Here is a 15,219-nt window from a genome sequence, read left to right on the forward strand (position 1 = left end):
CTACATCCTACTACAGAAACACTTGCTCATCCCATGTTTATTGCTGCTCTGTTCATAATAGCCAGAGATTTGAAACAGTCTAGATGAGAGAGAGAGAGAGAGAGAGAGAGAGAGAGAGAGAGAGAGAGAGAGAGAGAAAGAGAATCTGTAAAGTTGGGCAGGAAGGGAAGTGAGGAGGATGTGGGAGGAATGGGGGGAGAGTGGAGTAGACTTAGCCTATACTGCAATTAGCCTCCCAACAATTGGATTCCATCCCATATTCTTTGTCACACAAACTGCACATTCTTGGGCAATTTTCCATGCTGTAGTTTTCTTATAAATTAAGGTATATACTTTCAAACAATCATTTAGTCTTTTTTTCCCCAAAGTCAGTATGAGCCAAAATGAAAAATTATAAACAGAAAATATCTACTTATTTTAGTTGTTAACAACTAAAACTCCCATACCAAACTTTAAAAGCTTCATATGAACACTCGCAGAAAAAGTGTCATCGGGGCTGGGGAGCCAACACAATACTGGACCAGCATGAGGACCTGAATTCAATGTCTAAAGCCAGACAGGCACAGGACAGGGGCACCCTGGGGATCCTGGCTTATCTTGCCTACTGGGCAAGCACCAGGTTTCCTGGTCAGTAGGAAATCCTCTTGCCAAAAGACGGTGTCCAGCTCCAGGGGAACAATACCCCAGTTGTCCTCTGCCCCCACATGCACACACATATATGACTGTGTAGACACAAACAATGTGAGAACAAAACAAGAAATGGATCAAAAACTCTATTTTAAACCCAGTGGGGACTGGTGATGTGCACACTACCCAAGCCGGATGGCCTGCGTGTGATTCCTGGAACCCAGCTGGATGTGACAGCTCACATCTGTAATCCCAGCACTCCAACAGTGAGACGGAGAGAGGGACAGGAGAACCACCCAGAAGCCCGCAGGTCAGCTAGCCTAGAGTACACAGAGCGGTAGAGGAACAAATAACCCGCTTCATCAAGGTGGAAGATAAGAACTGACTCCCAAAAGTTGTCCTGTGACCTCCACACACAGCTGTACTCATGCACAAACACACAGCAACACACATACCACACACACAAATAAACAAGTAAACCTTACTTACTTTAAAAGTTATACGTTATATTTATGTACTTATTGATAAATCTATGTGTACCCCAGCACATGGGTCCTGGAGATGAAACTGACAACATCAGGTTTGGTGGCCAGTGTCTCCACCCACTGAGTCATCTCACTGGCCTCCACACACTCACAATAAATAAACACATTTTTAATTAATCAACAAGATTAGTTGTTAATACTGAGGACATATTCTCAGTTCTGGGAAAGATAAATGAGTCAATGCACAAGATTACCTCTCTTGACTGCTGAAGGCTGTTCTTAGGAACCCTGAAGCCATGAACCGTGTTGTCAAAGCACCTGACAGAGAAGAGGCAGCTATCTGTGGGCTTCACCTGGACACAAAGAAGTCAGAAAACAATGTTCACTCACTGGAAAACAAATCCCCGAAGTTATCCATCACAAAATGTAACATGTTATCACAGTGTAACAATACTCAGTTGAACAATCTGGAAGGCTGATAAAGGTCAGGAGGCCCAGGGCGCTGCAGCTTATCCATGCCAATCTGGCCATCACCTTGGTCACTCCAGGAAAGCACTCATAGTTTTCACTGGGTGTGCAGCATCAGCTTTACTTTCTAGAAAGTGTAAATTAGGATGTACTTGAGGCATACAATCCTCTGCATAACAAAGCTCCAACTTATTTATACCATCTTGATTTCTTTCTTTCTTGAAAATGTTTGAGCTGAGTATACAGAAATAATTGGTAGATAAGGTTGATAAAGAGGTGGTAAAGGGGGTTAAAAAAAACTAGAAATAATTATTTTTTAATAAAAAATTAGAAATGGGGGGTATTTAAAAGTATAAAGGATGGACTTCTGTCCCAAGGCCCTCCTACAGGAGAGCCAGCATAAAACAACCAGGAAGCAATTGTGTAGACCTCCACTGCTCACAGCCCCGCCCAGCACAAAACCAGCCTCAGGAGGAACTGGAACAGCAACAACCATCCACAGGCAGGAGGAAGGACTGACTCTCTTGGAGAAGACACAATCAGAAGCTCTGGAAGTCGTCATTCCCATCCCAAAGTGTTTCCTCTGCAGCCCACACAGGGGTGAGCGCTTCATCAGCACAGCCGAGACAGTCAGCTGTCTTTGAGAATTAAGAAGACAACGCTAGACAGGCAAAAAACACTCAAGAGAGGAGGACGATCTGATCCCAAGAGATAGTCTGGAGATCCCCTGACTGTTCACATCACTAACTGACCTGTGATCCACAAACGCACAGCATAGATTCCAAACAACTCCCCAGACCAGGCCATTGTGAATGAGACCAGAGCTTCTGCTCAGTCCAGGGCAAGCCAAGAAAGTGACTTAATAAAGACAGGGGATCTACTCTCCAGAACACTAACATTCACTGTTCTAAGGATATCCTTGGAAGGGACCTAATTCGAGGAAGCAAGTAAGCAAAAGACATTCAAAATGATTAGTTAAATGTCAAAGTTGGCCAGGTAGGTGGTGGCACAGGCCTTTAATCCCAACACTAGGGAGGCAGAGGCAGGTGGCTCTCAGTGAGTTCGAGGCCAGCCTGGTCTACAGAGTGAGTTCCAGGGCTACACAGAGAAACCCTGTCTCAAAAAACAAACAGACAAAAAACAAAGAAGGAAAGGAAGGAAAAGTGAAGAACAGCCAAAAAGGAAACAGGAACTAAAACACACTCCACCCACCAGAGGCAAACGTCTCCAAAGAAATGGACGGTGTCAGGAAGACCAGGTACTCACATTAACACCAGACAAAACCAACTTCAAAACAAAATGTCAAACAGGAAAACATCACTAGTCTACAACCAGAAACAGCCACAGAGAGAAAGCTCCACACACACAGATGACAATCTTAATACTTCAACCATTGATAATAACTAGCAATAAACTAGAGGAAACAAATGAATATCACATGACACCATTTATAACATTTTACTTAACAATAGCAAAAAAAAAAAATTTATCTTTTTAAAGATTTATTTTTTGTGATTTTTTTTTTTCCGGAGCTGAGGACCAAACCCAGGGCCTTGCGCTTGCTAGGCAAGCGCTCTACCACTGAGCTAAATCCCCAACCCCTAAGAATATCCAGAATACATAAAGAACACCTAGGATAGCAAACCAAAAAGAATCAACTGAACTGAACACTGGGCAAAGGAGTGAAGGAGACATTCCTCCAAAACTTGTTCACAGATGATGAAAAAGCACCTAAAACGACGCCAAACACCACTAAACGGGGAAAGGCAAACCCCAGCCACAACAAGGCACCCCAGTGCACCCACCACAATGGCCACTATCCAAAACGAGAGCAGGCAGCCTCGGCAGCCTCGGCGAGTCGTGAGACCCTCCAGCATTACTGGTAGGAAAGTAAAGGGCCAAGCTATTCTGGTAGAGGGGCTCCTCCAGATATAAACCTACAAGCACCATGTAGACCAGCAGGTCTATTTTTAAGTATATATTCTCAAAGCAATTTCTACCCATGTTCATTACATCACTGTTAACAGTACTGAAGAAATTTAAAGAACTAAACGTCTACTGACAGATGAATAACAAATAAAGAAAATGTGGTGTATGTGTACAGAGGAATATGATTCTTTGAAAAGGAAATCTGATTATGTGCTACCACATGGATGAATCTTGAGGTGTTATGCTAAGTGAAATGGGCTAATCACCAAGAGACAAATGTGTGTGATTCTCCTCTATGAAGCACATAAAACAGTTAAGCTCATAGAAACAGCAAGCAGGATGGTGCTTAACAGTATCTGCAGGGAAAGAAAGTGAGAAATACGAAGTAAGCAGTCTAGTCATGAAAGAAAGAAGTTCTTGAGGGCTGTTTCCCAGCAAATGGAACACAGTTAAACCAACAGAACCACAAACTGACTACAGTTCAAACAGTAAATTACATGGTATGTTTTTCCTACAATTACAATTGTTTGTTTGTTTTATTTTGTTCTCTGAGACAGGGTTTTTCTGTGCAACAGCTCTGGCTGTCCTGGATCTCACTTTGTAGACCAGGCTGACCTCAAACTCACAGAGATCCTCCTACCTCTGCCTCCTGAGTGCTGGGATCAAAGGCATGTGCCACCACTACCCAGCACAATTACAATTTTTCATTCAAAAATCAAAGGAAATTCTGCCAACATGTCACACATGGATGAATCTGGAGGACACTGTGCTAAGTAGAAAAGCCCTATCACAAAAGGACAAACACATGATTCCACTTATACGTGCTACCTGGAGTGGTCAAGTTCACTGAGACAGAAAGTAGAACAATGGGTACCAATAGCTGAGGGTGTGGGGTCTGTATGCATGCATTTGGGAACATGAAAAGACTTCTGTGGCTAGGTGCTATTCAAAATAGGAGAGGGATGCAGTATACTTAATGCCATTGAACCATGCAATTTAAGATAGTTAATGTTAAATTCTATACTATAGATATTTCATTGATATTAAGGGCAGGAATACCTATATAAGAGATCTCAATCAACCTAGGCGTTCTCCCTAGGAAACTAGAAATTGAACATTAGCTTGATTTATTTAAGTGTGACTATTCAGTGAGTCTCTTTAGCTTGTGCTGATATGGTTCACAGATGAAGCCGGAAGCAGACCACTACATAAGAAATTAAAGTTCTAGAACAGGCAGAGGCAAACACAACAAGACCTAATCAATTCCACAGACGCTGAAGACATAAGTGTCAAGGGAGAGGGTGAGACAGTGGCAGGTTTGTTTTGTGAAAAATGAAGTAATGAAAAGGCCCAATAGAGTGAACCCTGAGTATGGAGTAGGAGAGTCACGGGCGGGAAGAGAAGGGGACAGCAGGAAGGCACCAGCAGGAAACAAAGGCCCCGTGACTAGCCTCCTAGCACTCCACAGGCCCACCGATCAGATGAACGGACTGGCCACAAGGGTGCTCTGAATTGATGGGGCAATGCACCCAGCCTGTAACCTTCCAAAGGGAGTCCTGCTGATCCCAAGAAGACTGACATGGGAGAGTCAAGAAATGTGCACTTGAGAGCAGATAGGTGCCATGTTACTGGGACAACCCTACTGGACTTAAGTAAGGCTGGGCTTCAGGTCAGCCCAATCAGTAAATAGAGATATCTCAGTCTCCTGAACAGTAAAAATAAAATTGTTAGGGAGTACAAAGAACTTAAGAGTCCTCACTTTGACACAGGCTTTAAATTTTATTGCAGCCCCAGAGAAACTTCCATCTTCCAGATTTACCCATGAAAAAGACACACATGTACCTCCAATGTTGACCACTCTGTCTAGATGCTTTGGATCACCTGTTTCCAATGCCACAGTGGAAATAAACAGGATGAGTGAGTGTGTGAGTGTGTGTGTGTATGGTGTGTGTGTGTGTGTGTGTGTGTGTGTGTGTGTGTGTGCAAACAGATACTTGAACTTTGCTTACTCTTAAGTGTAAAAACACATGTACATCCATCCCATGGAATCACCAGAGTCTGCAATGATTGGACAATCTACTGTGGCATGGACTTCACAGTCTGTACAAAACACATTTCTCATCTTACCGTGCACACCGCTTGAGTCAGGTGTTTGCATCCCTGGCGGTGAGTATTCCGGACTGCATCAGGCCTTCAAAACAAAAATTAAATTAAGACCAAGCAAAAGAGCTAAGTGAGAATTTTTAGTATTTTAAAGTTTATATTCTGAAATGTATTAAATATAAGAATAATACTTACTGTTTCCTATACCAGGAAAGGACTCCATGTTCTAACACTACCCAGAATAACTTCCAGCCAAAAAATCTTGAACTCTACAGGAAAATGACAAAGATTTCCCATGTTGATGCATCTGGATTCAAATGCGTAAGTGACAAAAAAAATTAAGCTCAAATAGACGTATGTGAGTCTTTCACCCAGACAAGACGGAACAATAAACAGTAATGAAACTGAGCTGAGATACTAAATGCAACGATGAGAACACACCCCTCACCACAGGTGACACACAAATGCCACCTGGGGAAGGTCACAATTCACGGCTCTGACAGTTCTGGTCAGGGCTATGTCTGGGCTTTGAATACAATTTCCTCAGAGTTGTGAATGAATGTCTAAAGAAGAGACTTAACCTACATTCATTTTGTATAATACAGCTACATTCAACAATTTCATACACAGGGACTGCTTGCAGACTCAAACGTAGTGTAAGGCTACCATGGCTGAACAACTAAGTTCTAAGACACACAGAAATGTTTACAACCAGGAGATGGCCTTCCTAGGAGAATTCAGAACTAATTTTCTGTGAAGTCCTCCATAATTTGATATTAATAACAAAAACAATATTGTAATTATGACTTAGTTAGAACAAAAATTTTCCTCTACTCCTTCCTCCCTAGTAAACTTACTCACTTTAAAGTACAGACCATCAGCCTAAAGAAAGTGTTGATGCAATAAAAGGAAGCCTCTTGAAATGCAAGAGTATAAAAGTGGCTTACCATACAAGGTCTTGGTCATCTACAGAGATCCTCCTCAACTCATGATGGGAATAGCCCAGCTAACCCATCATGACTTGAAAATACTATAGCACAAGTGTCTAGCTCAGAGTGCAGAGCTTTCTGAGCTTGCACATGCCTGGCAATGCACACCACTTCGGGGCCATAAAACCATACAAGACGTCGTGATGGCGACACATACTGTGCAGACTTGGTTGCTGCTCTCATGGCCACATGGCTCACTGGGAACTGCAGCTTATCACCTCTGCCCAGTAACATCGTACACTACCAGGCCAAGGAAAGATCAAAATTACCAATCAGAGTATGCTTGCCACCAAATGCACGGCCTTTTAATGGCACTAATAAGTCAGAAACTCATAAATCAGACTGTGGTAGTCTGAATGTAATTGGACCCTATCATCCCACAATCTCACAGGGAGTGGCACTGTTAGGAGGTGTGGCTTTGTTGGAGGAAGTGCGTCACCGTGGGGGAGGCTTTGAAGCTTCCTAACACTTAGGATACCACACAGTGTGACTCAGTTGATTTCCTGTTGCCCAGAAGGTGTACACCACCTTCTAGAAGCTCCAGCACTGCCTCTGTCTGCATGCCCTCACGTTCCCCACCATGACCATAACTGACTGAACCTCTGACACTGTACTCCAGCCACCACAACCAAAGGTTTTCTTTCTAAGAGTTGTCACGGTCATGGTGTCTCTTCACAGCAATAGTACACCCTAACTAAGACACAGACCATGGTCAGCCAGGGACATGCTGTATGTCTGAAATCACTGAAAAAGCATTAAGAATCCTCCAGCTTCCTACTTAGAGCATCCCATCCTACCTTCCAGAGAGGACCTTCATATCGTTTCAGTGCTTTGTAGAGGACCTGCTGGAAACACGTTTCATTAAAGATGCATCTACAGAATTTATGCATTCGTTCAATGTCTTTCCCTAAAACTTACTGATTGAATTTAGTTCACCAATACACACCTTATTACCAACAAGAATATGCTTCATTTCAGCACCATGGGCAAGGTCAAGAGGCTTCTGATCTGTGTGAAATACAAGGGGAAAAAAGCCACTATGTCAACTACACACACGAAAAAAAATTCATTATAATTGCACCATACAATATTCCTTTGTACTTCCAAAAACTCCTCCCCACCAACAAAAATAAAATAAAAATAAAAGCACCTACCAGAAGTCACCCTCTCAATTTTTTAAGGCCTCCTTTTAAGTCAGAAAACTTGATTCTCCTCAGAACACTATGTACTGCTTCTGTGACCACCCAGGTTTTCTGGCGTTAAATGACTGTATTCATTTTCTGACTGAATAACAAATTACAACAAGCTTACCAGTTTAACAAACTTGCTATCTCATAGTCAATTTGTTTAAGCTTTATATTAACTTGTTACCTTCTGGTTAACTGTTTAATTCTTCTAAAAATACCAAACACCTAATATATATATTGGCCATATTTTTTTCTATTTCTTCTCATGAAATTCTGTTATGTGCCAATCACTATTTTAAGGCACTGGTGATTTAGCAATGAACAACACAGGAGATAGCAATAAATTCAGAATAAAAGAGACATAACAGGTAATATGCCATGGTATGCTAATATAATTAATGACAGATTTGACAGACAAGAGCTCCACTCCAGGTAGAAGGTGAGACAGTGTTCTGGAATAACCTCTCTGAGGCAAGGCTGGTTAGCCTGAGAAGGATCTTGTGAAGACACAGGGAACAGCTGACTCGAAGGCCCCGAGGGAGGACCAAGGTGGAGGACAAGAGACATGGGAAGAGCTCACACACAGCCAGATGTCTGCAAGGCGCGGAGAGTAAGCTGTGGTTTCCAGACGTATGGACAGCCTCTGCAGGGTCTCAAGACAAGGAGTGACAGACAGGGTTTGACTGACACTTACAGTCTGTCAAAGGGTTACTTCATGACTGTGAGAAATTACAACATTAACTGGCTGATCCTATTATTGTGCTCCAGGTTTTTAATAGCTCTACCAATATAGAAATTCACATGCCATACAATTCTATACACCATACAATTCTAATTTAAAGGGCATAAATAAATCATCTTTAATGTGTTGAGAATTGTACACCTATGACATGGTTGTTTAAGGAGCTTTTTATCTCTTATTAATATATCAAAATGTTTATCAAGGGCACGAGCGGTATGGAATGGCTCTCTGGAATGCCTTCAAGATAATCCAGGAGGTGGGAAGGGATGAAAGGAGAGTGGCCATTTCTTTTAACCTAGACAAAAGACCATGGGCTTGACTTCGTCCTGAGGCCGATTTAAGGACTGATGTGTCCAGCAGTGGCTGTTGGCATCCTCTTCTTCAGTGAGGAGGAAAAACCCTTTCGAAACGTTCCCTGAGAAATCAGTCATCAGGTCAGTTTTCTACACAGTACCTAGAAAGATAACAGTCTACCATTTTGTTATTTTCATCCTATTTTCAGGGCATTTTTGAGAAACTATGCTTCCAGCAGAGGGAGAGATGATAATATGATTTCTTTCATAGAATTCTGCCCCAATGCCAAAAATAAATTCTGAGCTGCTGCCAACTAGATGAAATCTCAGAGCCTCATCTCTGGACTCAATGTCTACAGGGTCAGGCACACAGAAGAATTCAATAACGCACATTCAGAACTAATTGAGCAGGCTCCCCACCTACAGGAACTTATAACCAGTGATTTCAAAAACATTGTGTGTTATCAAAACAAAATAAAATATCTTTGTTCTCTGATGGGAAAATTCAAGAAAAATGTCATCTCTCTTCAAATTATTTTGCATAGAAGGAAATTTCAGTTTAGTCCCACCAGTACTGTTACCAGGAACCTAAAGACCTTCCAATGTTCTGTCAACTGTGCATGCACAGCAGCATCAAGGTCAGAACTGAATGCCCAGAAGAAAAGCACAAATGCACAAAAAGCATTCAAAAGGCTATCCCTCTAGCAGCTTCAAATCCTCATACTGCTAAAAAGGATGTATAAACCCCAAAGTCAATTATTTGAGGCAACTTTTTGGATATTCACAGATAGTGAAAACCCTGAACCCCCCAACACTAGCTTAGGCAGCTTGTTTTACAAGTTGAAGTAGAGCAAGGTGACTTGGCTTCCTCCTTTAGTCCAGGCAATGGCCACGGGTCCTGACCGCAGTCTATTTAGTGTCATGTCTTAGTGTGTTTTGCTTGTGACTTTCTCATATAAAATGGCCCCAAAAATCATGCTGAAATGCTGGGCTGGTTCCTAAGTGCAAGATTATGATGTGCCTTGAAGAGAGAACTTGAGTTAGAGATGATGCACACAGGCTGAGGGGCTATTGGCCATGCCCTGGTGTTAATGGATCAGCAACACATATTACATTACATAAGGCCATCTTAAACAGTAGCACTCATAAAACAAGGCTGTATATTGATCACTGATGAAAATGCCATGACAAGCCAGATGGTGGTAGCGCACGCCTTTAATCCCAGCACTCGGGAGGCAGAGGCAGGCGGATCTCTGTGAGTTCGAGGCCAGCCTGGACTACAAAGCAAGTTCCTGGAAAGGCGCAAAGCTACACAGAGAAACCCTGTCTCAAAAAACCAAAAAAAAAAAAAAAAATGCTATGACAAGAGGTTCATTATAATCTAATCCTGGGTTCTCCAAAAAGAGCGGTTCAAAATTCTCTAATTCAGTGTTGGTGGCAACCATATGGAATGTATCTGCTACAAACAAAAACCATCAATTCTACCTATCATTTCCCTGATGGGAGGATTATCCTGGTCAACAATGGGCTCATATGGAGTAGAGAGTGCATTACTAGCTAAGTCTTAAAGGAAAAAAAAAATGTCACTTTTACATTTGTGAATGTCCTTATTTAAAAATGAGACCATCCAATCTAACAAAGGCTGGATCCCAAACAGAATAATTTTAAATAGCACTGATTCATTTTATAGAGTCAATCAAAATGACCGAGGATGGGTCTCATCAGCATGCTCACCATTTTTGTTCTTCAGGTTGGGGTCAGCTCCACTCCTCAGGAGTTTTAAGGCACACTGTTTATGGGCCCGGTAAGCTGCACAGTGCAGGGGGGTGTTTCCTAACTGATCCGCACAGTTCACGTCAGGAGGACTGGGCCTGCTGAGCTAACAAAGGAACACAATGTGATTATAAGCCAGAGAAAGGCTCAGGCAGAGCCCCCAGGACGGCAGAGCTCACAGGCAGGCAGACTATATCCCTTTGGCTCACACCTCAGCTGGCTATGCGTGTCCTCAGGAGCCATGATTTCTGAGGTCTGTGTCCTAACACCACACATGACAGCAGGGCACCTACCCCTCACATTAAAATTTCATAGTGAGCCGGGCGGCGGTGGCACACACCTTTAATCCCAGCACTCGGGAGGCAGAGCCAGGCGGATCACTGTGAGTTCAAAGCCAGCCTGGTCTTCAGAGTGAGTTCCAGGACAGGCACCAAAACTACACAGAGAAACCCTGTCTCAGAAAACCAAAAAAAAAAAAAAGATTTCACAATGGTGGCACACGCCTTTAATCCCAGTAATGGAGGTAGAGGTAGGCGGATTTCTGAGTTTGAGGCCAGCCTGGTTTACAGAGTGAGTTTCAGAACAGCCAGGACTACACAGAGCCAGGACACACAGGACTACACTGTCTGGAAAAAAATAAAAAAAGATCTCACTAACATGCTTGCTGTCAACAGCCCTGCATTCATACTTGTAACAGCAAAACTATAAATTCTGCACCTGCCCACAGTCCCCAGGCAGAGTCAACCCGCGATGTTAGAAGCATAAATGTCAAGGTTCTTCCTGCTGAATCTGTCGCCCCACCGCGCTGCTTCAGCAAGCTCTAGATAGTCTCCATTTCACAAAATGTTTAAAGTGTTGCAGGTACTATACTTAGAACCCAAAGAAGTGTTTTCAAGGGAGCTGAAATAACTTTAAAGCAAATGGCAATGCTTCAGTCTTGAATTCAGAACAGATTTAGAGTTTCATATTTAATGAGACCACGCAGCAAATGGAGAGGGGAAAGTAGGTCTCCTAGGAAGACGGGAAAAGCAGGCAGAGCTGGCGGCTTGCTCTGAGCTTGATCCAAAACTGTCCCTTTTAGGTATACAACTCTTCTAGAAGGACAATGTTCTTTAGGAATTTATTGTTCATCAGAATGAGAAAAACTTGTTCCTTGACAGAACCTGTAATTTTTTTTTTTCAATTTTAAATGGGCTTAATCTGAAAAAAAAATTTAATTTTCTTTACCTTAACTATTTGCTATGAGAAACTAGGTTCTTAATCATCAGGTTTTTGATTGGGGAAAAGAAGATAAATCAGAATTCAGAGATCCATCAGCATGTAAAGCTCCTAGATTATTCCCTGGCTGAGTTGCTAGGCGAGTGTGTGTGTGTGTGTGTGTGTGTGTGTGTGTGTGTGTGTGTGTGTGTCACACTTCTATTCTAGTGTGAAGATAAGAGATTTCCTCCCACAGCCACTAAATTATGAACTTAAATTAAGGAGAAAGCCATATGAAGATGTTACCAGAGCTGACACTTCAGCTGTCCTGCCTTCTCTCGCTGCTCCTAAAAGCAATTCTTCAAGCTTTCTTTGTTGAGTCCTTTCCACAGCTGCAAGAGAAAAAAAAAGTCTTACTCTAGAGCTAGTACAATCCTATTGGGAAACTCATTACATTATAAAGGGGGGATGAGAGACGGCTCAGCAGTTAAGAGCACTGGCTGCTCTTGCAGAGGACCTGAGTTGGGTTCCTGTTGTGGGACATTTGTACACTGTGTGAAGGTGTATTGCTGTGATTGGTGCAATAAAAAGCTGAATGGCCAATAGCTAGGCAGGAGGTATAGGTGGGACTTCCAGGGAGAGAAAAGAAGAGGAGAAGATAACTGAGGTGCATAAAGGTTGCCAGTGAGACTCTGAAGAAGCAGGACATGCAGGAGGAGAGGTCAACATCCACAAGGCACGGAGCGGGATGTAGATTAATGGAAATGGGTTAATTTACATTACAAGAGCTAGTTAGGAACAAGCCTAAGCTATAGGCCAAGCTTTCATAATTAGTAAGAAGTCTCTGTCTCATTTGGGAGTGAGCTGGAGGCCCAAAGGAAAGTCTGACTACAGGTTCCCAGGACTCACATTAGGCAGCTTACAACCACCTCTAACTCCATCTCCAGGGGCTCTGACACCCTCTGCTGGCTCCTGCAGGTACTCACCACACACACGGCATAAATTTACAAAGATACACACACAAATCCATAAATAAAAATACTTAACAAAGATGAATAAAGAGTAAGTTGATCACAGTGTAGAAAAATACATATGTTTTAAACTGAAATTCAAATGCAGTTAGATTTGGAAGTTCTTCTGTTTTTCATTTCCAGTAAGCTCCATTTTCTTCATTTTGGGGTGAAATCACAATTTCAATTCAAAGGACATTATGGATTTACTTATTTATAACACTTAGCATAAAACAACTTTTGATGATGAACTTTTGATGATCAAAATACTACTGTTATCTGTCTGGGAAAGAAAATAAATGGGGTTTGTAACTTCTAGAAATGTTATACAGGGGAAAGTAGCCATAAGAAATAGCAATTGGTAGTAAGATACATACATCAAATATCTGTTTATTTTATAAGACTCTAAATTACTTACATACTTCTATTAAAAAACCCCATAAGCTGTATTTGTATTTAACAAATACTATAATACCAAGTGTCAAGCACTCCTCTGTAACCACTAAGGCAGGGGTTATTTTATGAATTACAAAGCAGAAGCTAGGTGGTAGAGTCACAGGCCTTCAGTCCCAGCACTTGGGAGGCAGGGACAGGCAGATCTCTGAGTTCCAGGCCAGCCAAGGTTACACAGAGAAACCTTGTCTCTAAAAACAATAAGTAAATAAGCAGACAGATAAATACATAGATAGATACATAGACAGACAGATAGATAGATACATACATACATACATACATACATACATATATACATAGACAGACAGACAGAGAACAAAGCAGGTATGGAGAGGTAAGGAAGGCCACAGAGTGGAGGGCTGGGATTTTCAAGGCTGCTGCAGTCTCTAATGTTAGTTCTGGCATCCTATATGCAGAAGAGCAGCTGGCAATGTGATGAAAGAGTGGACTGTATCAACAAGCTCTCTTTTGCCTGGACTTGTTCTGTTGGGAAGGAGAAGGAGGTGGTGACCGCTGAGCTGCTTCAGGCTGAAGGTTTAGCTCAGTGGTAAAGAACCTGCCTACCAAGTACAAAGTCCTGGGTGAAATCCTTAGCACGGTAAAACAAGGGCCTGTAAGTTTTTAGCCAAGTATTATGGTATACTCCTGTAACCCCAACACATGGGACACAGCAAAAGGATCAGGATTTTAAAGTTACTCTCTGCTACATAGCAAGTTTAAGGCCACCTTAGACTGTATGAGACCTTGTTTCAAAATAACAACAAAGAAGCAAGTTCCCACAAATACTTAGTGATCCAGCTTAACATGTACTACAAAGGCCATAAGAGTCATTCCCTAACAGTCCTCCTGGCTAAGGAAGACCTTCTAGTCTACTCTTCCCCTGGGCAGAGAAGCCAATGAGGAGCCAGGTAACTGGAGAAAGGAACATTTGTTAAGGGCTAGTCACTACTGTGTGCTCGAAACACATTTAAACAACACATACACTGCATAGGAATGTCTGGAACTAATAACTGACTACAGTTACTACCTATCATCTTCTATGCTCATATCTTTATTCCCATGCACTATCTATCATCTGTCTGTCTGCCTATCACCTACCTGTCTGTCTGTCTGTCTCTATTTCTCTCTGTCCACACAGGCTCTCAGTGGCTTCCTCTATTGCTGGAATTGCTCTGTTCACTCTTTCCTGTCATTGAGCTGTGAGCACTTGGAGAACAGTGGTATTCCCTTTAGTCCTGTGCACACCACTATCATGTATAGCATTACCCTTGGCTGTGACATATTTCCTCCTCATTCTGGAAGCAGGATACTCATCTGCATCCTTAATTATCCAGAGCATTTATGAGTGTCTGGCATAAAGTGCATCTGCCTAACAACAATCGGGTGGCCCATAACCATATTCCAACTTTAAAAATGAAAAAACGGAATAAACTAATATTCATTTCTACAATTTCTAGGCTCACAAATGAGGGAAAACAGCAAGGATTCAAACATGCTCCTGGGCATTTCCTGTCCTGTGTTTATCATGGCGCACAAAGAAGACCACTGGCTCAGGCAAAGCAAACAAAGGCCTCGGCTGGGGAAGAGGCCCTAGATTGCTCTTCCAGTGTGCTGTTCAGAGAGATGTTTCAGCCGTGGGAACAGCGAGCTGAACAGCAATGACGTCCATTTTCCTGAATGTTTTCCTCACGGAATGTTTCTTTTGACCTTTGACACAAGGTCTCATGCAGCCCAGACTGGCCTTAATCACACTAGGCAGCTGAGGCTGGCCTGGAAGTCAAAGGGCACTTGGATCTACCTCCCAGCCACTGGCATCATTGGCCCCCACCTGCATTTTAAGTCTTTCTTCATCCTGAAGACACTTAGCTGCTTCCCGGAGCAGGTTACATAATAACACAATACTGTACAAACAGCACCTGGGAAAGGAATTTCATGAATTCTCTACTTTGCAGTCACCACAGAC

At 42.4% G+C, this 15,219-nt stretch overlaps 1 protein-coding gene across 5 annotated transcripts in view; it reads right to left on the bottom strand.

Moving 5' to 3' along the window:
• Nucleotides 1-15,219, bottom strand: part of Osbpl1a (oxysterol binding protein like 1A) — a 187,676-nt gene that overhangs the window by 134,898 nt on the left and 37,559 nt on the right. For 4 of the 5 annotated variants that reach the window (XM_028876667.2, XM_037196958.1, XM_028876668.2 and 1 more), the window contains 7 exons: nt 12,100-12,185; nt 10,558-10,702; nt 7,548-7,609; nt 7,399-7,446; nt 5,808-5,881; nt 5,637-5,700; nt 1,367-1,465 (listed from right to left, as the gene is read on the bottom strand). In XM_028876667.2, the coding sequence (XP_028732500.1) occupies nt 1,367-1,465; nt 5,637-5,700; nt 5,808-5,881; nt 7,399-7,446; nt 7,548-7,609; nt 10,558-10,702; nt 12,100-12,185 (578 nt within the window). The remainder of the gene's footprint in view (nt 1-1,366; nt 1,466-5,636; nt 5,701-5,807; nt 5,882-7,398; nt 7,447-7,547; nt 7,610-10,557; nt 10,703-12,099; nt 12,186-15,219) is intronic. The other variant, XM_028876666.2, reaches the window with a different exon arrangement.

Source organism: Peromyscus leucopus, chromosome 19, assembly GCF_004664715.2.
Source record: "Peromyscus leucopus breed LL Stock chromosome 19, UCI_PerLeu_2.1, whole genome shotgun sequence".
NCBI lineage: Eukaryota > Metazoa > Chordata > Mammalia > Rodentia > Cricetidae > Peromyscus > Peromyscus leucopus.